Here is a 27,643-nt window from a genome sequence, read left to right as displayed (position 1 = left end):
TATCCACATCCCTCTTGAAGTGTGGCCCCCAAAACTGGACACAGTACTCCAACTGCGATTTTGACCAGTGCCCACTCTGTAATACTCGTCCCATATTACTTTGTGACTAGGTATCTATTCCTCAGTGAGGGAGTCTGTCTACCCAAATAAGCTCAGTGAAAGACTGCAGCTGCAGGGCTACATACAATGTGAAGATGGCATACAGTTCATAGACCTGGCAAACCTCATTGTATGATAATTGCCTTGGAAATGGTCTCAAATGTCTTTAAATGAAGCTCTCTCTTTCAATAGCCTTCCATTTTAGACTGTTGTGTGTCGTAAGTATTAACCCCAAAGACAGTCTTGTATTCCATGAACCATCTCATTGTTCTCTCTCCATTTCGTTAGTGGTGTACAAAGACCTATTGGCTTCCTTTCTTAGAGAAAAGAGAAACCCACTGGGGGTGATGCTAGCCTGGGACTTGGGCATCCCATCATCAGTTGCTTGCTGTGCCACAGACCTGTTGTCACCTTGGGTGAGCCTCTCAGGACATGTCCATGCTCCCTTTGTGGTGAGCCCAGGATTACCAAAAGAAGCACAACCCACCTGCTTGTACATTCAGGGTTCACCAAAGTCTGTTTAGGTGGTTTAGCATGGCTCTGAGCACATCTTCAAAGCTGCTCTCAAGTGCACTGTCTTAAGTATGCGTAGGGCCATTCTGAGGAGGCTACATTGCCTAATTTCTTGGTTTTGATAGGAGCTGAGGACAAGTTACTCAGTGGTGTTCCCCCGCATGCAGCAGAAGCAGGGTAGACAAGCCTTTTGGTTTTTCTTTGAAGTGGGAATAACACAGTTGTGACCAAGGTGTATTGGCAACTTGCGCAGCTGTCTCTAACTAGAAATGTGTGTGGTGAGTGCTTGGATCAAATCACCTTTGAGTCTGCTATTTTGAGTCTTCTTAATATCTCACCAAACAGCGTAATAAAAATGGTAGTTCGAATCCCAGATGGCTGTAGAAGGGAATGCAATGTCTTTGGCTTCAGTATCTTAAACTGTATTTTTTGGTATGTGCAAGCACACACTCAGTGCATGTGACTGTAAGAGTCCTCACAGATCCTAGAAGATGGGCACTTGGTAGAGAAAGTCTCTGTCACAGATTACTCTAAATCCACTCAATCTGTTTTTTTCCAAAGTATGGAGTATACTTGGTATAATGGAGGTTTACAACTGGCTACTTGGGTGAAAACCTGTTATTTAAAATATTTTTCTCTTTGCTTTGCTTTCCAGATGCAGAGACCAATTCTGTTTGTGAGATTGTCCATGTTAAATCTGAATCTGAAGGTAGACCAGAGAGAACATTTCACCTCTGCTGTAGGTGCGTGTGCCTCCAAACTGTCTTGTGTTGCGGGATTTTTATCTAGATCCCAGTGTGCCTTAAAAGGACAGGCAAGTTGAGAACAGAACTTGAGATCTGAAATCCTACCACTGCCAGCAAAAGTTCCTTATTATATTAAAATAGAATTAAAAAAAAAAAAAAAAAAGCTGTATTTTCAGCCAGTTTCACACCTTCCTAGGAATACTGTTTCATTGTGTTTTTTACCCTTCTAGATTTGCACCCAGCTCTAATCCAGTATGCCCAGTCAGCATGTTGGCCAGCTGCTAAATGTCCAGTTTGGGCAATGCATTCCATGCTGGCAAGTTCTGACTCGCGCTGTTAGTCTAGTATCAGTGCTTAAATAATGATATTGCCCCATGGAAAAAAACCCGAGTGTTGGCTGTCTTCCCTGTCCTAACTGCAGTACCAGTATGCTGGTTGCCTTAGTATACTGAAAAGAGTTAAAGCTCCCTTCAGAACTTTGTTTGCAAGGCTCTCTGTGGTGCTGATGCCATAGATTTTCGCTCTTTGCCTACCTGAAGTTCACATAATTTCTGCACACACTGTCTAATATGAGCATGCAACTTGCGAGATTTTGTTAGCTACTATAGGTTTGCCAGATAACCATCAATAGCTGACCTAAGTGAATGGCTGGTATTGGAAGACTGGAGAGGTAGACAGTACTTCTGTTTTTGCCAAATCGTTTGTTTCCTTGGAAGTGTATTTCAAACTGGTGTTCTGCTCTATGCTCTGTATAAATAGTATACTGGCTCCTGAGTAATTCACGTTTTTTGCAATTATAGCACTGTTGTAGCCTGCCTTACGCTACAGCAAACTTGCAGACAGTAACATCTGTTATGACCTTGTGTCCTAACTTTACATTCTTATTTGTTTTCAGTTCTCCAGAACACAGAAAGGATTTTCTGAAGGCTGTGCACTCAATTCTGCGTGATAAACACAGAAGGCAGCTCCTTAAAACTGAAAGTTTGCCCTCATCTCAGCAATATGTTCCTTTTGGAGGAAAAAGATTGTGTGCTCTAAAAGGCGCAAGGCCAGCCATGAACAGGGCAGGTACTGTAGGGATACAGACTTTCAAGACCCCAGTAATTCCTGCACCATTGTAGGACACATTTGAGTTGTTGTTTTCAGCAGACTAGTTTTTCTTTTCTTCCTTTTCTGCTTACGTAAAAGTTCTTTCTCCTTCTTTCACATCCTTGATCCTAAAAAATGGCCACTGTCAACTTTCTCCACTTGGGCTTAACATCAGAGCAACCATCCTGGCACAGGGAGAACAAGCAAGGCTCTTTTCATTGCCAATCAACTGTATATATTAGCCTGCTAAATGGATACAGTTGAACAGAGCAGGTGTCTGCTTTGTATTTTTCAAGCAAAAGCATGTACAGTGTGTCTGAGCTACCAGTAGTCTTAAACTCATCAGCTCCAAAGGTATTTTTGTTTTTTATTAGCTCACTTTGAAATGATGACTGCTCCTTCGTATGTCTTTTCATCAACCCTTCATCCCTATTAGCATTTTCTTTCCCCCTCTAAGATTGGAAGGGCATATGTGCAGTTTAAATGGTCTGTCCTAAAATGTGGACTTTTCCTTTCAGTTGCCTTCAGGCAAAACAATCGGAAAATCACAGGGGAAAGCAATCTTTCATTTGCAGAACACTAAGTGTTGGAGGGAAGAACCACTTACTTCCAACAGAAAAGTACACAATAATTTGTTCTGCTTGTTAGATCCAGTAATCCAGACAACCAGGCTTTCTGTTCCTCTTCTGTAAAAGGCAGGTCAGATTTAAAGCATTCACAGCATGGCTTCTCACTGAGAGCTGATTCTAGTCATCTGCCTCAGGGACATCTTTTAAAAAATATATAAGCATGTGGACTCAAAGGCCAAATGTGTATTACTTGTACCACAGTGCTTCAGTCAGCTTAAGTGGCCTCAAATGTCAGAACCTTCATTTGCACACTGGATGTGCTGAAGTAAAAATATCTTGCATAGGTCTTTCTCACTGTTCAAATTGAATGCTAAATGCTGAGCTATTTAATGCATGTTTTCAGGTTCAGGGATATGTTCTCAAAGGCACCTCAGTTTGATGTTTATTAGAAGTACCATTAGTGAGATGACAAACTTTTTCAGTTTCTATGCAGAGCTGTGATGCCTGCATAGCATTGAAGTATCTGCAGGATTCATCCTCTGCTTTGTCCGACAAGCTATTAAGAAGATGTTGCGGTTTGGAAGATGTGGATTTGCTAGGCGAACCTAAAACTAGGTGATAAGACTGATGCTGAAAATGGAACTTTTGACACAGTACTGTAAAGGAAGTAGTAAGGATTGACAGAGTACTTGCCCTTACATAAAGAACGGGCAGTTTTGCCTATCTCAGTCTAGCTGCTTGAAATGATATTGTAGCCCTACCTGTGAGACAAACCAATGTATCCTGTTTAGTTCTAAGAATAGTTCACTTGGTTTTTGCTGTCTGTTGACAACAGGGCACTACTAGTGAGAAGTTGAGCTGTACTGATGATTTTTCATGCTGGCTGCCTGCCTACCACTTAGGAGGAACAGTAATTGGGGCACATTATCCCAGCTTATGGATCTGAATAGCAGAAACTTCTCCATCACAGCTGGCAGAAAGACCCATTTGAGAAGTTAAGTAAAGCACTTATCTATCAGATTGGTGCAAAGTGAGTGAGCCATTCTTGGAAATCTTATTTGGTGCCTAATGATGTTAGGAAAGGGCACTTGGAAGACTAGTTTTAGAGTAAGATTTTACTTTGTGTAAAGCATGTGGGGTTTTATTTTTGTGTGTGCACAGTGTCAGCCCCAAGCAAGTCTCTTGGGAGGAGGAGGCGGCGGCTGGCCCGAAACAGGTTTACCATTGACTCAGATGCCGTCTTCACAAGCAGCCCAGAAAAAGAGTCTCAGCAGCCTGCAACCAGTGGGGACACTGACCGCTGGGTAGAGGAACAGTTTGACCTTGCTCAGTATGAGGAGCAGGAAGACATCAAAGAAACGGATATCCTCAGTGATGATGATGACTACTGTGAGGCTGTGAAAGGTGCTGTGGTTGACAAGGAACTCCAGGAGCGGTTGCAGGCAGCTTCAATTACAAGCAGTCAGTCAAGTCGGGGGGATAAGCTGCGGCCTGCCATGGATACACATGCTTCCAGGATGACTCAGTTGAGGAAGCAAGCTGCTTTATCTGGAATCAATGGTGGTCTGGAAAGCAATAGTGAAGAAGTCATCTGGGTTAGGCGGGAAGACTTCATACCTAACAGAAAACTAAACACAGAGCTCTAACTTTGTTGCTTTTTCATTAGGTGGTTTGTGTAGATAGATATTTCCCCCTGCACACATGTGTACGTGCATGTGCACGTGTACACGCACGCACACATGCACACTCTCTCTCTCTCACGCGCACACACACACCACACCCCCATGGCAGGTAATCCCAGATTGCACACTTGCACACAGTTTGGCAGCTGCACTAGTCGTAAGTCATGCAGCCACGTTATAGGTAACTTTAAAAAGTGAAAAATCTGAAATGGAACACACTTGAGGTCATGTCTGTATATTGCCAAGGGCTTTTAAAAGATTTTATTTATTCTAAAATAATCAGGGCTGAATATTAAATATGGAGAGTATATCATCACTGGAAAAAAGTAACTGTGGGTATCGTAAGTACGTGCAGCAAACTAGCTTAAACAATAGCACAAAGAACAGAGAGGTTTTATATCTATGAAATGCTAAGGAGCTGAACTGATGAAAGAAACTGCCTTTTTAATCTGTACAGTTGCAGTATTCTTAATGCTTTCCCTCTTCAATGTAAGAATATACATGTATTTTAGGAATGTGTGAGGAAAGATTTTGGATATATCTTGTGAGTCTTTTTGGTCTGTAGCTGTTATAACTTTAATGTCAATGTTGGAAGCTCTAGTTTTGCATAAAATTGTAAAGATGCCAAACTCTCTTGAAAGAGATCCAAATTTAACACTTGAAAAGATATTTTTTGTATTTTAACTGAGATGCAGGGACACAAGGGGATACATTTTTTAGTGGTAGTTTAGCTCCAGATCTAGGATATGAGACAGAGGGGAAGGTATGATGGTTTTATCTTAAATTAAGGTATCAACAGGAAACTTAATTGTTTTTTCTTCAGAGACTAGATGACTGTATATGCTTGAGACTGGAGTTGAGTTAGATCTAAAACATACCTGAATTTAGGTGGACTAAACTAATCTGTGGTGTAACTGAACTGACTTCAGTGCAGCTACACTGGGGATGAATTTGGGCTGCTATGTCTGATAGAGTTTGGGGGTAGGGGGAGGGTTTTTCATGGCCAAAAACTGACCTCATCCAACTCCTTAGTGTGGATGAAACTAGTGTATAGTAATTTCTTTGTAAAGATTTTTTTCCACTGCAATAGAATATGAACAAGTTATAAACAAGCAAACCTCTTAAACATTTAAAACCTTTTATTTAAGCATCTAAAAACAGGGTAAAATACAACTAAAATCTAGTGGTTTTTAAGTAGATTTCCAAATGCTAAAAGCAAGCACTTTTTTTTAAAAAGAGAAAAAAAAAGATTTATATAGCTTTCCCATTTCAGTTTCACCTACAAAAAAGGAAGATTATATGAAAAATTTTGTATCTACTGATGTTTGACACATTAGTAGGTACTTTGAAAACCTGAAATTTTATAATAGCTTTAGGATTATATTTTATAAAATCAGCTGTGACTATATTTTGAAACGTAACAGAAATTGTTCCCTAAAAACACACATCAACTGTCTTGTGCCCCGACTAGCATTTTTCTCTTTCTTCTTTCCAGTGTACTATATATTCGATCTTTTGAAAGCTTTCTTCTGGTAACCTTTTGCTATCTTCTGATTTCCTTTCCTAAAAGCTTTAGAAAAGTTTCTATACACTTTGTATCATTGCTTCATTGTTTTATATCATGAGTCAATTGTGTCCCAATTTATTAGAAAAGCAGAGGTTTTAGCTGTCCTATGCTGTACCCAGTGGAATACAGTCTGTTGTGAAATACTGGAAGTCTGGTGCTTGGAAGGTGCCATTGTTCTTGTACATAATGTCATGACATGTCTATGTCAAAGGTTCTTATATATTTCTTTTATAAGCTGAAAGAAGGTCTATTTTTATGTTTTTAGTTCTATGAATGGAACGTTGTAAATGCCTGTCAAACAATAAAATACTGGAAAAATCAAGCGTGTGTGTGCGTGCATGTGTTTGCACACAGATGAATCAAGGGAGCTGCTCTCATTTCTGCCTTGATCAGGGAGAACAAGTAAGGTTCTCATCAAAATATAAACCAGATATAATTTTGTTTAGGGCTATGTAATCTATACTAATGTGTCAAGATAAGTTTAGTAACATATCCTCTATATTCCCTTCTCTAACATGGTATGTGCTCATTTTTTGTGGTGGAGTGGGGAAGGAGAGGACTCTTTTTAAAGAGGATCCTCTGATGGTTATGATAAATGGAACCAATTCTTTCTTTCTGTAAATAATTGGTTGCTTTTAGAGAATATATTCCCTTTTTACCACAGTGAGGTAAAATTGCCTCTCACTGGGGAATTACCTCTTTATCCATGACCCCCAACCAACTTATAGCTTTCAATTTTTGTACTTCTTGAGTCTCTGTTTTCTGGTGATGACCTAATGATTTGCTAACATTTTTCATTAGGATGAACTTTACTCTCTGTGTGTGTGTGTGTGTGTGTGTGTGTTTGTTTGTTGAGGGGAGGGGTCCTTTTAGTGCATTACTATATACAACGGTAAGTCTTCATCATAGGGTCCATGTCTCATCCATACCTTCAGACTTTGCTGGACAGGGGCTTTACCTTTCCTTCCAGGTGCACCTACATCTCCCTTTCCTGGTGTATTCATAAACACATACAATCTGGCCTACAAGAGAATAAATAGCTAGCCTTGTTAAACCCAATTGGCCAAGTAGTAAGATGACAGAGCCCCAAGTTAATTATATTGTGTAATGAAGTACAGTGCCATAAGATGCCTTTCATACCTGCACACATCTCTGGATATACTTGCACATGGTAATAGCTTAATTTCTTTCTCTATCACAAATTACTATAGCACGTTTTAGAGGTGAACAGGCTAGGCACAAGTCTGTTGCCACATGCTAAATTTAACTTTGCCACTACCATGGGTCAGCTGAGATACTGTTCACCTTGAAGAAGTGGATAATACAATCTTTCTTGTGTTTAAAGAACTTAATCCCAGTTAACTTCTGTGTATACAAACCAAGGAAGAAGTGTGTATGGAGATGATGCTGGGTGCATGGATAAATGACATGTTTTCATTAGCATGATCTGCATAGATTTTGCACACCATATAAATTACATAGAATCCATAGAAGAAAAACCTTGAGCTTTACTGGGAGAGCTGGATTCAGTAGATGGTTATTACAGCACCTTGTCACCAAGTGGGGCCTATTTGCCTTGATCAGACATTTAAACCAGTCCAGCTTTCACCAGTTTATTCTTACCCTCGCTTTGGTGTAATTCAACAGTGGACTGGTTGAAGTTACCCCACTATAGATCTGACAGTTGTTCTCCCCTCCCACCACACCACCTTTTCTTTTACTCCAGCATGTACAGTTGTGTACATGTGGCAGCTCACCATATAACTAATGTAGCTATACATGAATTTCTTTTCCCTACTCCTGGCTGCTGTTTGTAAACAAGTCAAGGTGAAACTTTCCAATAATCTCTGAAAGTATACCCATCTTTCTTTAAAAAAAAATGTTGCTGACCCACTTGTCTGCCCTTACTATACTGTTGGGCTGCATCCTTTTCATTCTTATAGCTAATCAATTGGACATGTGGTTGGCTGAACAGCTGCTTTAAAAATAAAATGAAGTCTCATTTTTTTCTTGCAGAGTACTGTCCTTTACATTGTTTGGTTGAGTGTTTTTGTTTCTATCTCTGCCATGTTTTTAAATCGGGTGATCAGGATGGCTAACTGCTGCTTATCTGTGCGTGCATACAGTCCCAGACATAACGGGACCCTGATCCTAGTCAGGTCAAGTGAATTTTATCTTACAACTACTATTTATTACATAAAAAATCAGGCTAGGCCTTGGGTGGTAGCAAGGGAGAGGATGTGATCACATTTTAACTGCAGACTGTCATATGAACAAATTTCCATAAGGCTTTAAGCTTGAATTTTTTTCTGTTTAGTTTAGCAACTATAGTATAATTATATATTATAGTATATAGCATATAATTTTCTTGTTTTAATATCTCATCTTTATGCAACTGAACAATCTCCTGTGGGTTAAACCCAGTAGCTTCAGCACAGATCAATTCCACTTGAGATAAAGTTAATTGGGGGAAATGCCACAAGAGGGGAGACTAAGAGCACAGTAACATATGAATGATCTCTGTTTTGTAGAGACAGGACCCCAGTGCATAGATTTTAGCATTTTTTTTTCCTGAGGTAGTATGCTTGAAATTGGGACCAGCTGCACACACAGCCTCCGTTCTGCCTGAGAAATGGCCTCTTGCAGTCAGGTCATGTCTCTTGGAGAATAAATGATCCTTGCTGCCGTGCTTTGTAGGCCAGAAACACAAGACCTTGCTCAATATTCAAGGTTATGAGGACAAGCTATAATTGATCCTAAGATCTGTCTCTTTTTTTTTTGTTGGGGGTGGTGTTAATTTGGCATCTGTGACTACTCCAGAAGCAAGTATGCTTCCCTCCTGTTCATAGCAGAGAAATTGAGACAATTTTCAGGCTGCTGGACAAGTGCAATCATCTGCTTTCTGCACATGGTCAAATCGGAACAGACTCTCTAAGACAACAAATAGTTCTCCCTGACCGCAGAATTGCATCCTTTCCAAATCACAGCTTGTGTTCCAAAACTGGAGCTAAACTACTCTTTGGTGAAAATAAGTAGCTTCTTTCCCCTTCTGCCAATACCTCACTATTGACCTTTCTGAAGTATCAATACTAAATTGTAACCTGAGGCAAAATGTATAGAAAATTTCAACTTAAACAGTTTGAAGTTAAAACTAACTGAAAAACCAAGGGTAGAAAGGGAAGTGTTGGGCTGCTTGAATATGGGGCAGTTAACAGCTCTGTTACTCACCATAGTGAATAAATGTTCGTAGCTGACTCTGATCCAGATTTCTGGAAACAGAATAGCTGCTGGTGCTTTGCATTGCTTTTTAGGATGATCAGATCTTTGATATGACTGTTTCTGTTTCTTTCAAATGCTGATAGCTTATTAGTAAACACTTGGCAGCTACTGCACAGTCAGTTGCAGGCTTGCACAGCATTTTACAAATATTGAAATCTACCATCACATGAGAGCAGTTTGCCCATTTCCAGATGTGCCTTTATCTAAGCTTGGGAAGTGTAGGTAGCCAGAAACCCATGACTAATGGGTGTAAGGAGGAGGGCCCCCCTTTATTTCAGTACCAATAGTTGAGTGGTTAGGCCACTAGCCAGAAACCTGAAAGGCTAGGTTCTTGGTCCTCACCTAGGAGGAGTCTGAATCTGTGTCTGACTTCTCCAAGCACAGTGGTCTAACCTCCCTGCCACGGGTTAGACCCCATTAGCAAGACCCCCTCTATGGCATTCTTCATGAAGCTGGACCCTAAACAGCCATGAGAGAGAGAGATGGGCCCAAAAGGAGAACATAAGCTGGAGCGTGGGTTGTTCCAGATGGCTGTTGCCCTGGAAGAGAAGAGAAGAGATTCTGGGTTTTTGCCTGGAGCTGTTCCCAGTGTAATGTAAACTTCCCTGCTGCACTGTCCTCTATCCATTTTTACCCAATGATTGTTAAGCACAGGTGGCATTGGGCTCAGCCTCAAGCACAGTGCCAGACAGGGCTACATAATGCCCAGCTTGTGGGGTGGGGGTGAGAAAACTAGTAGGAAGTTTGGGGTGGGGGGAAGAATCAAATAGTTCTGGGTAAGGGGAACCTAGAACATGAGTCTGGCTTTCTGGGCAAGAGCCCTCCTAGGACCCGCTAGTCGTGGGTTTCTGCCCACATCTGTGGAATCTGGGGACAGATATGAGCATCCGTTCTGGAGCTGTGTGTAGCCAAGTATGTACCCGAGGCAGAGTTGATATATGTTGATGCAGCTTTCTATAAGCAGTGTAGTTTAGATTGGTAGCAAAGAGAATACCTTGACCAGAATCTTAGTCTGGGTTCTGCCATTTTTAAACCTGTCAATGTGTGCCGAACTTCTCTTCTGTTACGGGTACAGACCAGTTTCCAGTCACTTATACTGGTAAAAGTGTGATGTCTGTACCTGGCCTAAATGACAGGAAAAGTATGTTAAAAACTTTTGGGCAGCCTGGAATTGTAAGCCCCATTAGGCTATAATTTATCTGAAAGGGAGCAAATGGAAGTTTATACAAGGAGACGCAGCTGTATAAACCTCATGCCCTTGTCTTGAAAATCAATATTATGTTGTTAACTAACCAGCATTAAAGTGCAATTTTTTTCCCTCCACGTGGACAAGGATAGTTGTGCATAAAAGCACTTGAGCTAGTAGCGCCTTAGGGACCTTAGCAATGTATTTTTAAACCCGGCTTGCTCATTGTCCCTATCTGTATTAATTCACGGTTAATGCCACATTAGTTGATTATCTGTTTCTAACATAGTAGGTTTTCCCAATAAAGGGAAGGCCCACAGCAAAAAGTTGACATTCCCCCTCCCCTCCCGCATTTGGATAAGAGAGACAGAGAACTCTAATTTTTATGTTATAATACCCAGCTCCTCTGCATGTTAGGGAGGATGTTCAACTACAGAACCTCACCAGAAATTCAGACAATTCCAAGACAACAAATATTAGAAAACTCCTACAGCAAAGGCTTGTGGTATAGGGTGTACAGATGAATATTAACCTTACTCATGTAGTTCTGAAGACATTCAGTAAGGTCAAATGTAGCTATGCTTGGCATAAAGGTCAAACGCCATCAATCCTACTAAGCTACAGAACTTCATTAGAGACAAACATCAGTGCTCCCAGACATTGCAAACCAATTTCTGTGGCCAACTTTTTCAGATACATTTTCTAAATCTGGCTGGTTTACTTAAATCTCATCCTCACTTCCTGAATTGCTGAGCCTGCAAAATTATTTCAAGCCTAACAGAGGAAACCAGACACCCACACTTTTAGACATGCTGCCCTAAGTAACACACTGGGGAAAAAAATAACATTATTTTTGTGAGTCTCTCTCCCCAGTGTCCTGCAATGGGTAAGGATTTCCTAAAGATGACCAAATCTTTGAAAATAAGAGTGGAAAAGTGGAGATTAAATACCCAGACTTTGGAAACAATGTGACAAAGCTCTAGGTCAATCTATAGGCACAACAGGAAAAGGTCCAGGAATGAGTTATGTCAAAATAAGGCATCCTATGCATAGTGTTATGTGACTCTTTTCAGTACCCCAGTGGCAATGAGACCCTTCATAGTAAGTCTAATGTTTGCTGTTACATGTATTCTAGTCTAGAGATGCTCAATCCTCAGCCTGTGGGCCAGATCCATCCTGCAGATTTGTGGCACCTGGCTCCCCACAGCTCTGAAAAATGTTGTGGCAGGGAAGCAGTGGCACTATTAATTGCTGCTTCCCAGGTGCCAAATTTCCAGACCAGTGGGGAGCTCTACATGGCCATGTGCTAGATCAGGTGCCTGGGATCACATGGCAGAGGGCCTGTTCTTGGCAGTGTGAGGCTAGATCCAGGTATGCAGGGCGCAATCCAGGCATGCAGGGCCTTTTCGGAGCAGCATGAGAAAGCATGTAGGAATGTGAGGCCCAATCCAGGCAGCACAACATAGGACTTAAGTGCATGAGGCCTAGTCTAGGCAGTGTGATGTAGGATCCATCCATGTCCAACCCTACACCCTGACCTCACGTAGGATCTGACCTGCTCTGCACCACCTGGCCCATGGAGCTGAAAGGTTGAGCACTGCTGTTGTAGTCCAAATGGCTTTATGATGGTACAGCAACATAGGTAGGGGCAGAAAGAATTGCAGGGGCAACAGCAAAGGCAATAGTTTTCTTGCAGACCCACAAGGGAAGGGATAAAAGGTTTGTGTACTGAGAATCATAGAAAAGTAAGGCTGGAAGGGCCAGAGGCAGAGATCATCCCTATCCAAACCATCCTATACCAATTCACTGTCTAACCTATTAGTAAAACTACAGAGTCAACCCTGATAACATCACAGTGCATAAGACCCTCACTGGCCACAGGTAAGGCAGGGGTGCAATGGCAGCCAAAACCCTACTTCTGTAAGGGTTGTTACAATAGTTTCTTGAGATAGTCAAGGAAGAGGCCCATGCCACCGCTACAGAGAAAGGCAGCCCCCCTCTCCCCACGGTTTATAGTAATCTGACTGAGGTAAAATTTTCTCTTGATCCCAAATATGTTTACTGCCCTGACCCTGAGCAGAGATGTAAGTCCCTCTAGTCAGGAACTTCCAAGTTCAAGTCCCAGCAGAAGCACTGGCACACCCCAGTCAAAATCCCCAGCACTGGATGCAATCAACACCCAAAGCTCCTGGAGAAGACACCCCCCCCCCACCACCACCCTACCCCAACATATGGAGCAACAGAGAGGAATTAATTCCTTCCAGGTCTCCTGGGGCAAGCAATAAACTTGTACTGTGTGGATCGATGCTTGAACTGAAGTCTGGCATAATTCCTTCACCTTTTTCTGGCATAAAAACTATGGGTGACCTCCTGTTTCCATTTGGTTATTGTAAATGGCCATGGGGTCTAGAGGCCCAAACAGAAACAGAACCAAGACTAGCAAATGGTAACAGTGTCACCCAAAGTGCTCCCATTACCCAACCGGCTGTGTTAAAAAGCAGCAGTGAAAGAGAAATGTAGTTAGTATTGGAGACACCATTTTCTCCTTCAACTCCAGATACAACTCTAGGCATGAGTGTCACTCTCCAGTAATGGGTTAAGAGGGTCTCCCTTAACTTGCATGCTAGAAATCTATGTTGCTGGAGCTGAAGGTTATGGTTTTGATTCCCCATGCTGCACCTGTGCAATTAGCTGACAACCCACATCCAGCCGCAGAGGGTTAGAACATCTCCGTGATCTATTCTTGGGGGAGAATTGCTCAAAATGAAATCAGTGTCTTGAGGAAATAAGAAATTATTAGACAGAGCATATAAAAATTAGGAGGCAAGAGGGCCTGAAATTAATTAATCGTAATGTTGTAAGAATTGGATCAAAGCCAGAAGCTAAGAATCACAAAGCTGCAGAGATGCATGAAGAGAATACTGATGGTGCATTCAGCTGCACCTGAAAGGAAAGGTGGGCGGGCCCAAGGCAAACAGTCTGTGGGGCTGAAGTGCAACAGTGGGAAAGGGAAAAACAACTACTGCTCAATGTGGAGGGTGCTGCTTGCATGTTTGAGGTGTGTAGTAAGGTAGAGGGCTGCCATCTCTCCCTCCCACAGCCCTGGGGCCCTGCAATCCCCCACCAACAGTAAGAATCTGGAAACCAGCCAGGCTAAGGCAAGCTGGTGGCCCATCAACCTCAATCCCTGCTGCTGTAGCACAAGGCACTATTTAATTTTAAAGTTTAAGCTTTTAATTATATATCACTGAATGACAGGAATACACAATCTTAGGTTTGAAAAACCCGGAGTTCAGTCTATCTTCTCCAGAGAGACCAACTACACTCTAGAGGCGAGGATTTTGAGGGTGATGTCTTTCATTGGGCCAGCTGCATGGTTGGGATAGACTTAGAGCAGTGGTGCTCAACTTTTGGAACCCAAGCCAGATGCAGCTTTGAGCTCACCAATATGTCAGCATGGGCCCTGGCTGGAGCCACAGCGTTTGTGCAGCTCCCGAGCCCAGGAACTATGCATTGCTGCCATTTGCCTTGTCTTGCCCTCCCCCTTCCCCACTGAATTCAGCAGTAGGGAAAAGAGGACTGGAGCAGCAGCAGCAGAGGTGCCTTCACACAGCTCTGGAGCTCAGGGCTCTCTTTTCCCTGCTGCTGCATTCATTGTGGGGAAGGGGAGGAAGAAACTAACAACAGAGACCCTCAGCTCCTGGGCCCTGGAACCCTCTGAAGACTTTGGCAGCTGGAAGGGGAAAGGCAATGGAAACTTACCCTAGGCAGCCCCACACATACATACATGTATGTGGTCTGGCTTAGCAAGAGGGCTGGCTACAGCACCTGAGAAAAGCAAAAAGTTATTTCAGAGAATGGTCTGGGGTCCCACTCTCACTGAGTTCCCAAAGCCCACAGCTCTCCCATCAGGAGAAACTGGCAGGGCACTGGGAAGCACAGGATGCTGAGGTAAGGTACACTACTGCCAGCTGGGCAGTCTCCATCTGTCTTCCCTTCCTGAGACCCTGTAGTCTCCCACCAACATTAAGAACCTGGAAACAAGCCTGGCTAATGCAAGCCAATGGCCTATCAACCTCGACCCTGCTGCTGCACTATTTAATTTTCATGTTTAATCTTTAATGAGTTTTATAAACTTTAATACTACAGAATATTGAACTTTTAACTTTGTCTTAAGCCTAAAATTACTAAAAATGTCTTTTCCTTTCTAACATTAGTTAAAAAACTAGTAGGATATGCCAAAGTATAGAACTATAATGCTTTCTATGCAGCCTTTGGTCCATTTCATAGCATCATAGAGAAGTCAGGCTGGAAGGGACCTCCAGATCAACTAGTTCAACGCCCTGCCTGAGACAGGACCATCCCTATCCAAACCATCCTACACAACCATAATCTAAACTCTGCATAAAGCTACCCTCAACCCTGACAAACCAGATCTAGCATCCTAACCTGCCACAGGTAAAGCAGGGGAACCACAGCAGCCAGTGTCCTGCTTCTATGAAAAGTTGTCAATATTTGCTCAAGAGATCTTGGGTCAAGAGCCATGCCTCCCTCCCAACCCAACGAAGACAACCCCTCCCCCCCAAATTGCTTCCTGACTCCAAAAACAGTGATTCATCTGACCCTGAGTGGAGGGGCAAGATCCTCTAGCCAGGAAACTCTGAGAGTGGTCCCAGCAAGAGCATTAACACACCCCAGCCAAAGTCCCCAGCCTTGGTTGCAGCCAACGCTCCTTGCTTCTGAGGAAGACTGAAAAGTACCCAGACACAGAGCAGAGTGGGTGGGGGGACGACAGGGGCAACCAACAAAGCCTAGAAGCATGGGAAATACCCACGGTAGAACACAGGTATAAGGCCACCTAGATCATCACCAATGTCTTGTTGGTCAAGCCATTGGTCATGTTTTCCTCCCTGCAGCAAGAGAGAAAAGGTGCTTTCCCTCTTCTTTATGGCAGCACTTCAAGTATTTGAAGACTGCTGTCATGTCCTCTTTTAAGTGCCTTTTCCACAAGCTGAATATGCCTAGCTCCTCATATCACTTGCTTTCCAAGTCTTTGATCATCTTTGTTACCTACCTATGGACCCTCTCTAACTTCTCCACATCCTTTTAAAAGTGTGAAGCCCAAAACTGCACACAATACTCCAGATGAGGCCTAACCAGTGCTGAGTAGAGAGGCACTACCATCTCCTGTGTCTTGCACCTAATGTTTCTATTGATGCATCTAAAAACCTCATTCACCTTTTGTGCGGCTGCATCACATGTGGACTCATCCCAAGACCTTTACCATAGTGCTGCCACCCAGTAAGGTGTCACCCATTTTGTATTTGTGTTTTTGATTATTCCTCCCGAGGTGCAATACCTAGCAATTATCTAGAATTTCTCATTTTAAGGTTTTGTCCACTTGTAAAAAAGGGTGAGTGCTCCTGACTTAGATATTTGGTCAAATTGCAGTTGGTACAATAAAAAATATTGTTCACCAAAATCCTTGCCTCTCACATATTTCATGGCCAATCACAGTTATATTACTTCAACACCACACTCTACTGCCTTAGTCTCTCCCTCCTGCTTTTTTAGCTGCCTAAGAACAACCCTTACAAAAAGTGCTTGCATTGGCTGCCTACCATCACAGACAAGGAACTATCAGGTTTATTCAGGATCTGATTAATCAATATTTTTGTTTCACACCAACCCACCTTTGAAACTAAAGAGACTTCCCTGGTAAAACACAATGGTGAATTAGGCCCTCAAGCCATTTTTGAAGATACAGAACAAATTTGTATTTTACAGCAACAAATCACATCTTCTTTCTCCAGGCACACTGAATGATTTATAATGTTTGGCCAAAGCAACTTAGTCAATGTAATATGGTTATCCACCTTTGCAACAGAGCCTTTCGAGAGGTGGAACTCCCCAGCCTGTATGTATGCTGTGGATTCCTTCTCCTGAGGTGCAGCACCCTGCATTTGTCTACATTGAAGATGTCATTATTGACTCCAAGATGAACATGAGCCGCCAATGCCAGACCGCAGCCAGCAAGGCCAGCCGTACCTTGTCGTGCATCCAAAGTTGCATCTCAAGCTGGTCCAGGGAAGTGATACTCCCCCTCTATGCGACACTGGTCAGGCCGCAATTGGAGTACTGTGTCCAGTACTGGGCACCGCACTGTAAAAAGGATGTGGCCAGCCTGGAGAGAGTTCATAGGAGGGCCACCCACTTAGTGAGAAGGCAGCAGGACAGGCCCTATGTGGAGAGACTGAGGGACCTAAACCTGTTCAGCCTCAGCAAGCGGAGGCTGAGGGGGGACCTGCTGGCTGCCTACAAACTCATCAGGGGAGATCATCAGCAAATAGGAAGAGCCCTTTTCTCCCCAGCCCCACCTGGGGTGACAAGGAACAGTGGTAATAAGCTGATGGAGAATAGGTTTAAGTTAGAGATCAGGAGGCAATATTTTACAGTTACGGTGGCCAAAATCTGGAACCAACTTCCCAGGTAAGTGGTCCTTGCCCCTACCTTGGGCAAATTCAAGAGGAGGTTGGATGATCACCTGTCTGGGGTCTTGTGAACCCAGTATTCATTCCTGCCTGTGACAGGGGGTCAGGCTGGATGATCTAATCAGGTCCCTCCTGACCCTAGCTACTGTGAAACTATGAAACAGAGCCTGATCTCAAGGACAAACCTCACATCCTCCAAAAGAACTTGTTTAATTATTTTCTGGAGCTCACACCATGTCTGAGGTACTCAAAGCATTTTATGACAATAGCACATGAGCTAGCTGGCAAGTGGCCCACCTACAGCACATGTCCCACAATGACACAGCCTCTGTGTGGCACATGGAGCACTGGGGTGGAGGGAGGCAGCATAGTGGCATGTAGCAGAAAGGAGATCAGCAGATCAGGCAGGAAGCACAGAGCAAGAAGCAGAAATTAGAACACCAGGTTGGGCAAAGGAAGGGGATTGGAGTGGCATTCCGGGAGGGTGAATTAAGATTTGTGGTATGCCTGCCTAAAAGGCTGGACTCCACTGAGCTAGACACCAACCATGCAGATAGATGTGATACTGATTGCTACTTAAGCACTGTAAGTGTAGTCTGGGATACAATCATAGAATCAAAGGACTGGAAGGGACCCATAAGATCAATTCCGGTCACCTGCCATGGACAAGAGGTTACTGGGCTCAAATGAGCTCAACAAGGTGCTTGTCCAGCCTCCTCTTGAACACCTCTAAGGATGGCAACTGCACCACTGCTGCTGGGAGCGTGTTCCAGATTGTACATACCCTTAAAGTAGATTTTTCCTTATATCCAGCCTAAATTTTTCCTCAGTTAGCTTGTGCCTTTCTGGGACAACAAAGGGGTGCCTTTCTTAAGAGTTGCTCCCTTAGATCTTGGTGTTCACCCTTGACATACTTGTAAGTGGCTATCAGGTCACCTCTCAGTCTTCTCTTGCTCAGACTGAACAAACCTGGTTCCCGGAGTCTCTCCTCAGGGCCTATCCTCCAGGCCTCTGATCATACAGGTGGCCCTTTTCTGTACCCTTTTGAACTTATCCACATCCCTCCTGAAGTGCAGTGCCCAGAACTGGACATAATACTCCAGCTGTGGCCTCACCAATGCTGAATAGAGGGGGAGGAGCACCTCTCTGGATCTATTAGCAACACACTGGCTGATGCATACAACAGCTCTATTTGCCCTGCTGGCGACTTCATCGCATTGTTGGCTCATATTCATTTTCTGGTCTATTGTCACCCGCAGGACCCTTTCAGATTCAGTGCCAGCCAGTGACCACCACCCATCATATAGTTTTGGTGAAGGTTCTTTCTACCCAAATGAAGGACCCTGCACTTGTGTAATGAACCTCATCTGATTGCATAGGACCAGTCTGTCACGTTCATCCTGGATCCTTACCCTATCCTCAGATGTGCCTACATTTCCCCACAGCTTGGTGTCACCCACAAACTTAATCATTGTGCTTTATACCCCCTCATCCAAATAATTGATAAAGATGTTAAAGAGCACAGGCCCAAGCACTGAACCCTGGGGGACACCACTGGAGATGGCCCTCCAGGATGAGGTGATCCCATCAATTACAACTCTCTTGGATTGGCCTCTGAGACAGTTGTCAACCCACCTCACTGTAGACTGGTCTAAGCCAGTACCTCTAGCTTAATTGAAAGAATCTTCTGGAAGACAGTATCTGTGGCAGTGAGATGCCCCCACACACTCCCGAAGGAGAGAGAGCAGTTCCTACGGGCCCCAAGCCCCACAAACAGCCCTCCCATGGGGGGAACTTACCTCCCGGAGCGCAACCTGAGCCAGAGCAGGAACCACAGCCGCACGAGCCGGAGTTACGCCGGCTGTTTAATCAGCTGTTCCCCAAGTGGGGAACAGCTGAGCCAATTGTGGCAGCCATTCCAGCAGCCATGGGAAGATTTAAAAGCCCCTCTGGAACCCAGGAGGCGGTGGAGGAGAGGGAGCATGCTGGTGTAAGGCATGCCAGACTTTCTGAGGCTCCTGCAATAGAGAGGAGTGGCGCAGCTGGTTCAATGCTGGCAGGCAGAGCAGGGGAGGCATCTGAGCCCCCTGTAGGAGGCTAGGGGAAAGGAGGCAACTTCACCCCCCTGTCTTCCCCAGGGGTCTATTTCTTTTGGGGGAAAAAAAGAACAAGAGAGAAGAGGCTCAAGATCAGAAGCACCCTACTCAGAAGCACTGAAGTAGGTGCCAGCCGATTCACATATAGCTTGCCAGTCTCCAGGATGGGAAGGCTACTCATCGAATTTGGGGGGCAGCCTGACAAGCACCAACAGAACCCACCTGGACGCAGGGTCCCCCTTGAGGCAAGCCAAGGTCGATCAAGCATGACCGAACCACCATTGCTGGTTCCCATCCAGTTGGCGAGTGGATGGGGTGTAGGGGAGGCGGAGCCCTGTGGAACATCGCACCTGAACCGTGAGTACTGCCATCCCTGGGGGGGCCCCCCAGGAAGAAGATCTCCACTGAACCCTCTCTCTATATAATAACACCAAGTCATGGCAGGTGAGGGGAGGGGAGGGGCCCCACACTGGACAGATAGTGCATCACTCAGGGAACCCCACTTAAGGCACCTTCCATCACAGTATCAAAAGCCTTACTGAAGTCTAGGTAAATGATGTCATGTCCCTTGTCCCATGTCCCATGTCTCATGTCCCTTGTCCAGCTGGCTAGTTACCTGGTCATAAAAGGACACCAGGTTTGTTAGACATAACCTACCCTTGACAAAGCCGGGTGTTACAGCTTATCTTATTAAGACAAAAACTTGTGGAGATGACACCAGCCCTATCCCTTATTCTTCTCTAAAATGGTCATGGGCTCTAATTAGTCTCTGCAAAGGAAGCAAAAATTACTTCAGTATATCTCCATTTTCTTCCTCACAGCAAAACCCCCTTTTCCCCCCTCATGACACCTTGTACTTCTCTGCAGCACCAGCCATAGCTTTGACCCCACTGACCAGTGTGTCTTCCTTCAACTCTTGCCTTTCTGGTGCAGAAAGATCAATGCTATCATAAGCAGGATAGTCTGCCAGCATGAACTGTGGATTCAATACTAGTTCATTTCTTTAGGGGAAGGCTAGAAGGCACAAAGTAAAATTGTGCTTCTACAAATGCAGCATTGTAATGAAATGGCAGATGACCCAGCAAGTATTTTCCAGCTCTGCTACCTCCAAATCTTTGGCCATTGCTGATAGTCCCCAGGGTTTGTCACTGCTAGTGACTATTCTACCCATCTAGTAAAGTGGTCAACTTCAGATATTTGGAAAAGGTTTAGGTTGAAAACCAGAAAGAATATTGATGTCCTGCTAGGAGATTGCTGGGGTGATAGAAAGGCTAGTTGCTTTGGAGAAAGTTGTTATAAAATTCTCGCATCATGCAGAAATGTTTAAATAACTTTCGGCATAGATGTACCTTATTCAGGCTGAATTAACCATGGATGTCATTCTTTTGCTTGGCTTATCATAACACTTCCATGCAAAGATTAATTTCAAAGTCTGACAAGTGTTTCGCTGCTGATTCACCTACTGAAAGATGAAAGCTCCAACTTCTATACTTGTCCCTTTGGTACAGTGATGCCATGAGCTCCATCTAGAAAGAAAATTATTTACATAAGAAACACTTAACTGCATTGTTTCTCTTCTGTGACCAGAAGATGTCACTGTTTCCTTCAAAATACAGATGCAGAAAGACCAATGATTTGGGTCCAAATTGTCATATTTAAAAAGGATTACAAGTTCGATAGCTGTTTAAACATTTTTTTACCCATTCAAACATCATGTTCCTTACTGGCTGATACAGAAGAGCACAGTATTGAAGGGGCAGGACTGAAGGAGTTTACGTCATTCAATTAGAGAAAGTAATTTTCAGGGATAGATTCAGATTTGCTACTGTTCTGTGGAGATTAAAGTGCATTAATTAACTCCTAAAGGAGCATTAAAGACTTTGGTAATTTCCTAACCTCTCAGCCACTAATCACAAAAGGCTGACCCTGCTGGTTTTGCTCAATCCTCCAAATCAGTAGGTATTTTGCTTAATTAAGGAGCACAGGGTTATGTCCCAGTATAATTTAACAGTTAGTTTGAGTTCTCTGAAAGAAACTGAAGGAACCTACTAGAATTTCTGGAAGGAGTTAGTGGCAAATGATACATTGCGGGTGCATCTTTATGACATGCTTTACCGCTCAGTAGACTAATCTACTGTGTAGTAAAGCATCACTGTGTAACCGTGCGCAGCAGCTACTGGCTAGTAAATAAGTCAACCACACAGTTAGCTAGTACCTGTATATACAGGTAATAGATTAACTGCGCAGTAGTTACTACACGGTAGTGCTCATGGAGATGCTGACCAGGAACAAATTTGCTCTCCATCAGCCACACCAGCAAGGGGCCCAGTCCTTGTGCTGCTCAACTCCCGGCTTCCTACAGGGGTTGCTTTCTGCCCCACCCGGTCCCAGTGCTGTGCAGCTCCCATCTCCCTATAGGAGCCAGGAGCTGAGTAGCACCAGGCCTGGGGAGCTCTCTGCTTCCCTGCTTAGCTGGGGGTTCGCTGGCAGCTGCCACATTGTCAGGATAGCTCCCAGCCAGCCCCTTGTTGGACTGGGAAGCCCCCTTCGGCACTAGGCTGGCTGGCAGCAATGTGTCTGGATGTGCACAGCAGCCACTGTCTCCCAGCCCCATGCATACCAGGACCTCTCCTGATGTGCACTGAGCCAGAAGACAGCTACTGCTGCAGCTGGCAGAACTCTTCTGGTCCCGTGCATATTAGGACCAGCCGTGTGCCCCCTGCCAGCCCCCAGACTAGCACCCCAGGGGAGCCTGGAGCTCCCCACAGCTCCTGCAGGCGGGGAGGGGAGCAGGGCAGGAGCAGCCTTGTACTGGACTGCTCCTGTTGGGAGCAGATTTGCTTTCAACAGGGTACATGTGTAGTTGTGCGCCCACTAAAATACTGTGCACTAAGCCTATAGCTCATTAATGGCATGTGTAGACATGCCCAGTAAGAGACAAATGCATTGAAGTGTTCCAGTAACTCAGAACCTGCAGTAATGGGGGAAGCATTTAGAAAGATCCTACAGGGATTTTACAATCTAAACTGAGAGGACAGACACGGATTGGGGAGAGAGAGAAAGAAATCCTTTTCCTTGGAGGCATCAGAGGGCATCCTGGGCAGGAGTGGCTAAGGACAGAAGTTAGATATAAACTGGTATAATTGAGATCAGAAACCAGTTCAATCTGTAACACAACAGAAATTCAGTGCACACACATTGCTTCACAATGACTGAAATTGGTTTGAGATAAACCTTGATGGATGTAGTATCAGACTTAACTGATTTAGGTAAATCAGTTTACTGAACTTCTGCCCGAGATCCTCTCCAGATTAAAGTTAACTCACAGTCCCCCAGCATCCTAGGATGCTTTGCACCTCTCCCACAACCCCCTGCTTGCAGTGTGGGCAGGCTAACCTTGGTCCAAGGTGTCTGCTCCAGTTGAGCAGAGAGGCATCCTCTAGTGCCCCCCAGCTTCTGGCCTGGGCCACTGCAGGCATATGGTTGCATTTCTGGAATCAAAAATGAATGTCCACATGCTTATTGTTCAATCTATGCAGCTAAGACTAACCTGAAAAACTTGAGCTGATTCAGCCTCAGGCTTTTTGACTGTCTATACTTAGCCAGTGTGACTGGTCAGCAGCTGTGGCAGCTGCTATTTTTATGCTCCCCCTGTCTCCCCTAATGATACCTGGGGCATCTGCCCCAGTCACCTCCCTCTTCTCCCCCAGTTCTACTGTTGCTTCTCCTCATCCACATTTATAAACTAGAGAGCTTGAGGGCCAGAATCCCAGTTGGTGTAAAGTAGTGTAGGACTGTTGAATTCAGTGGGACCGGCAATGAGTGATGGTCTCAAAGCTATGCAGGAAGCTAGGGGCAGCACTCCAGTACCTTAGCTATCCTTCCTTTTTTGTACACTAATGAACTGATCTTGCACCTTTTCATCTGTGGATCACAGGGTCTTTTACAAGGTGAATGAGAATTATTTTTTTTAACAGGTGGGATTAGGGAAGACTAGATTTTTCACTTACAGTCATGAAAGTGTCATTTCAGATACTTTCAGCACCTCATGTAGCGCATGTGCAAAAATGTGTGCAATGTATTGCATGTCTTTAATAAGCCATTATCCTAATAAATCATTCCCAAATTACAAGGTCATGGCAGGGGGCTCCACTTTGTTAGGCTCAGCATTGTTCAGTATCTGCTTAGCTATAAGACTGGCCTTGGTCTGTTGATCTTGCTTTGAGAATTGCTGCACAACTCTTTAAAAATGAACAGTGAGAGAAACTTAGAAGGGCCCTAGACAAATTGAAAAAAAATGTGGAGAAGGGAATAGGAATTGAGAAAAATAAACAGGGAGCTGTTTAAGGAAAGGGGGAAATGATAAGGAAAACAAAAAACCAAACAAAATGGGTGGAACCATCCAACAGGCTTGAGGAAAATAAGTACCTCAAGGGAAAAAGCAGAAGCCATGGGTGAGAAATGCCACTAATAAATCAAGGAAGGAAGAGGGATATTAAATTAATGGCTGTTCAGTAGTGACTACTGGCCTCCTTCAGGTTTCTATAAAGAAACAAGGACTATGTCAAAGGTATTATTTTGGAATAAACAAATACTGCTAAAAAGCAGAGCATACGCTGATGAAAACTTCCCATTGATTGCTGTGGTCATTTCTAACAAGTTTACCCCAGAAATATGCAAGCCACTTTCAGGGGATGGAGTTCAGAGGATTCAGAGGCTGGAAGATTTGTTTTTAGAGAGGTAGATCAGGAGCTACAGACATGAGTGACTGGTGCCTCCTGAACCTGGCAGGGCACTCGCAGAAGCCGCTGACCTTGTCAGAGGGGGCACCAGCCCTACCGACAGCATCAGTCTCGGTCGTTAGTGGGGGCACGTGCACCCCCTACCAGTCGCCAGTGGCTACAGGGTGGATCTACAACACCAAAGACAAAGGAATTACCATTTACATTATCTGGGGGTTCATCCTGGTCCCCTTTTCCACTGCAAGTCTGCATAGTTTCTAAGAGTTATGAACACAGCGCCTGGATAAACAACTTGCAAGTATTTGAAGGGTATAAACACCAAGTGTTGGCAGAGAATGGGGAAACTAGGATTTCTGGAAGGCCAAGGTACTGTAACAAGGAGGAAAGGAATGAAGAGAAGAAAAATGTAGTGAGACCATCAAGATAACTATGTCCAAACCTATTTAAAAGCACCCAAACAGGGAGATCCTGGCCAATCTTGGTACTGAATACCAGTGAAAGGTAACTCGTTTGAAGTATTTCAGCCAAATGGGGCTAAGACATTAAGGTCCTGATCCACAACTAGGGTCTGGGGCAAATAATATTGAAAAACATAGCATAAGGAACTATCCTGCACTGGCATGGAGAATTGACTAACTCTAACAGGTCTTCTCCACGTTTGACTTTTATGATTACTACGCCAACTTTCCCACATTTGCACATTTTCACCAGCTATTATTTCAGTTCTGTAGCACAGCAGAAACTATAATTGTTCTGAAATTGAAAATCCCTGAGGACATTGTTCTTCAGTCTTACTTTCACCTGGCTGGTTTTATGAATGGGCTCTAAATATATAACATGTTGTAATATCAGCTGGCTAATGGGTCTCTCCATTCCACCCCTTCTATGCTCTCTTCATTTTAGTACATTGTAAAAGGCCTGATATGGTAGTTTGCTAATAAATACACATGTAATATATGACAACACTAGATAAAGGGCATGTTTGGAATTAATCAAAGCAGTTAAACTAATAAAAAGCTATTAATTTGTACTGAGCATGGCAAAATGCATCATGCATGGAGTGAATATGATTGCCAGGAGTATGAGGAGGAACTTATTCCATAGTATTTTGCTTCTTCAGAATGCAAGAAATAAATTGAGAGCGCTACCATGACACAAATAAAATAATACTAGTAGTAGTTTGTTTCTATTAGAAAAAAGTGGAAACCTAAGAAACTCCAAGAAATCTCTGAGGTGCCAAATACTTCTTTCACCATTGCTGGTGGGAATTACGTTTAATCCTCAACTGGTCCCTTCTTAAGGGAAAAGGATAAATGGGCAGAGCTGTTTGTCTCACTCACTGCTGGGGACTGATTCACCAAAACATTTATGCATGTGCTTAAGTTCACATTTAAGTGCTTGGCTAAACTGGGAAACAATAACTTCCTTTCTAGGGATCTTGTCCAGAAATCAATGAGAACTGAGGGAGGAGGGATGTATGTGTTACTTTTGGAAATGAACAAGGTGGCTTCTCCAGCTAACTAGAAAGAACGACCTCCAGGTTTCGTGTCCTCCTTTCAGCTGAGAGCACTATTGCCCACAGCACTACTCCAGGAGCAAGATATAATGTGGAGCCAATATCATGTGACATGTCTCTGACAACTATTGACATTTGTCCCATGGAGGGAGACAGTGGTTCTTTGCTGCTGGGTCAATTTAATTTAATAAAATTAGAAATCAGAGCCCAAGGGCAATGTTGGGAAGAGAGTGTAATGGATTGGACAGAAATCTGAGCTCCATACCAATTAAACAACCCTGCACAGGACAGCATCTCTACCTCTCAACTTGCCAATACAAATTTTAGCTTTTTTCACCTTGCTGCAGAGGTTAGTGTGTTCCCCAGTGGGAGGAAGGAAATGGATCAGCATAGCTGCAGTGACTGGGCTGCACATTACAAAAAGAGTGGCCACTATCCATTTTCAAGCTGCGGTTAGTCTATGCAAAATCAGACTGTTTCAACAGATGAGCTTGCATACTGCACAGTTATCTTAGAAGTTGCCTATAAATGATGGTGATATAGTGACTCTGAAGGGCACTACAGCCTCTTGAATGGTACTGTGAAGATGTTTGTCACATTGCAATGACATGATAACACAGCCATTAACCAGTTTCCAGTGTTAATAGCCGATCCTGCCAACCTCTGTTTGGAAAGGAAAATCAAGCCATGGATGGATATCTAATCCTATTCAGGTAAAGCTTGGTATATTTCTGGTTCGAGGAAACCCTTCCCATTTTAATTTCTCCCCGGAACATATGAAGAACAGAATTCTATTGTGAGGGGGAATCTCTCAGTACTGTTGGCACTAGGACAGAGCACCTCAATACAGTATTATATGTCCCTGCCAAACAAAGGGGGAAAATGTTTGCACTTCCTTCTTTTAAAAAACATGAAGTGAGTCTGTACATTTCACGCCAGCTTGTCACATTTTAAAATGTGACCGCTCTTTTCTTGAAAGCAATCTGAGTACCCAGAAATAGGTGCAAACTACTACTACTGGGCTGGCTCTTCTGGATGCCAGAGCCACAGCAACGAAATTTGGTGGGCGGGCAAAGCCCACATCAGCAGCCTGCTCTCGCCCTGCACACAGATCCAGGGGGCACCCCCCCATGCTTGCCTGGGCGTGCATGCAACAGCAGGAGCCACCCTTCCTCTGTCCCCGTGCTTCCCCCAAATTAGCTGCTCATGGCTCCTTCCCGTGCCCTGCCCCGGCTGAGCAGCACCTGTTGGTGCCCCTTAGCAAGGTGGGGGGGAGTGGGGTAACCTCTCCAGGCGCCAAAGCAAAGGCACTGCTGGATACAGACAAGTTCTAGTAAGATCAACTCATCTTGCCTCATATATATAGCTGTTCTACTTTCCCCCTTCACACAAAAAACACTTAAGTTGTGTAGAAAGTAGCTCCATTGCATCACCAGCTGAAATGACCCATTTGAAGGCTATAGTGATCTGCCACATAGTTGAGAAAGCTTTTGCCTCCAGGTAAAAAAGAAACTGAACTGGTATTTGCTTCTGACAGCTGTCTGTTTATCAGGTGCACCTTGTAGCTGCCTTGCTTGCTTAACAGTATGTATGGTATTCTTCGAATTCTTGTGCCACCACAACTCTGACCTGGGGGACGTTCTCTTGGCACACGGTGAGAATGGTGAAAGACACTGTCACGGTTGTTAGACTTATTAGTAAACAGGAACAAAGAAGCAAAAGGCATGTTATCACAATAGTGCAGAAATTGTAATGCAAGTACAGTACTAAAGTTTAACTCCTGGGTAGTATAACTATTTCTGTAACTATCCCCGTAACTATTATTGCACACGAAAGCACAATTTCTGGTAGTTCCTTACTTCAGGCTCTTGATTCGAAATCCCAGCTATCGTTGCTCACTCTGATTTTAGAAGAACTCCGGGGACCCAGTTAGAAAGCAGCTACACTCAGCCTTCGTTTTCCAAAACACTTCCAATGGGAACTGAATGAAAATGAATTTCAGAAAGCTTCGGTACCGTCTAAAACAGATTTTGGAACCTAGCTTTAGGCGTGTAGCTTTGAAAATGAT

The 27,643-nt window shown here is 43.9% G+C and overlaps 1 protein-coding gene across 7 annotated transcripts in view; it reads left to right on the top strand.

Moving 5' to 3' along the window:
* TIAM1 (T-cell lymphoma invasion and metastasis 1) overlaps window positions 1-6,587 on the top strand; it is a 263,725-nt gene extending 257,138 nt beyond the window's left edge. For 4 of the 7 annotated variants that reach the window (XM_019528813.1, XM_019528811.1, XM_019528812.1 and 1 more), the window contains 3 exons: window positions 1,268-1,355; window positions 2,254-2,426; window positions 4,178-6,587. In XM_019528813.1, coding sequence (XP_019384358.1) covers window positions 1,268-1,355; window positions 2,254-2,426; window positions 4,178-4,662 — 746 coding nt within the window. In that variant the 3' untranslated portion in view covers window positions 4,663-6,587. Of the gene's footprint in view, window positions 1-1,267; window positions 1,356-2,253; window positions 2,427-3,498 lie in introns of all 7 variants that reach the window. The other 3 variants (XR_002099702.1, XR_002099703.1, XM_019528816.1) reach the window with 3 other exon arrangements.
* Window positions 6,588-27,643: the final 21,056 nt, after the last annotated feature.

Source organism: Crocodylus porosus, unplaced genomic scaffold (genome assembly GCF_001723895.1).
Source record: "Crocodylus porosus isolate Cpor-Errol unplaced genomic scaffold, CroPor_comp1, whole genome shotgun sequence".
In the NCBI taxonomy this organism is placed as follows: Eukaryota; Metazoa; Chordata; order Crocodylia; family Crocodylidae; genus Crocodylus; species Crocodylus porosus.
The sequence above is the reverse complement of the archived record's forward strand: the minus strand, read 5'-3'. Positions and strand labels throughout refer to the sequence as shown.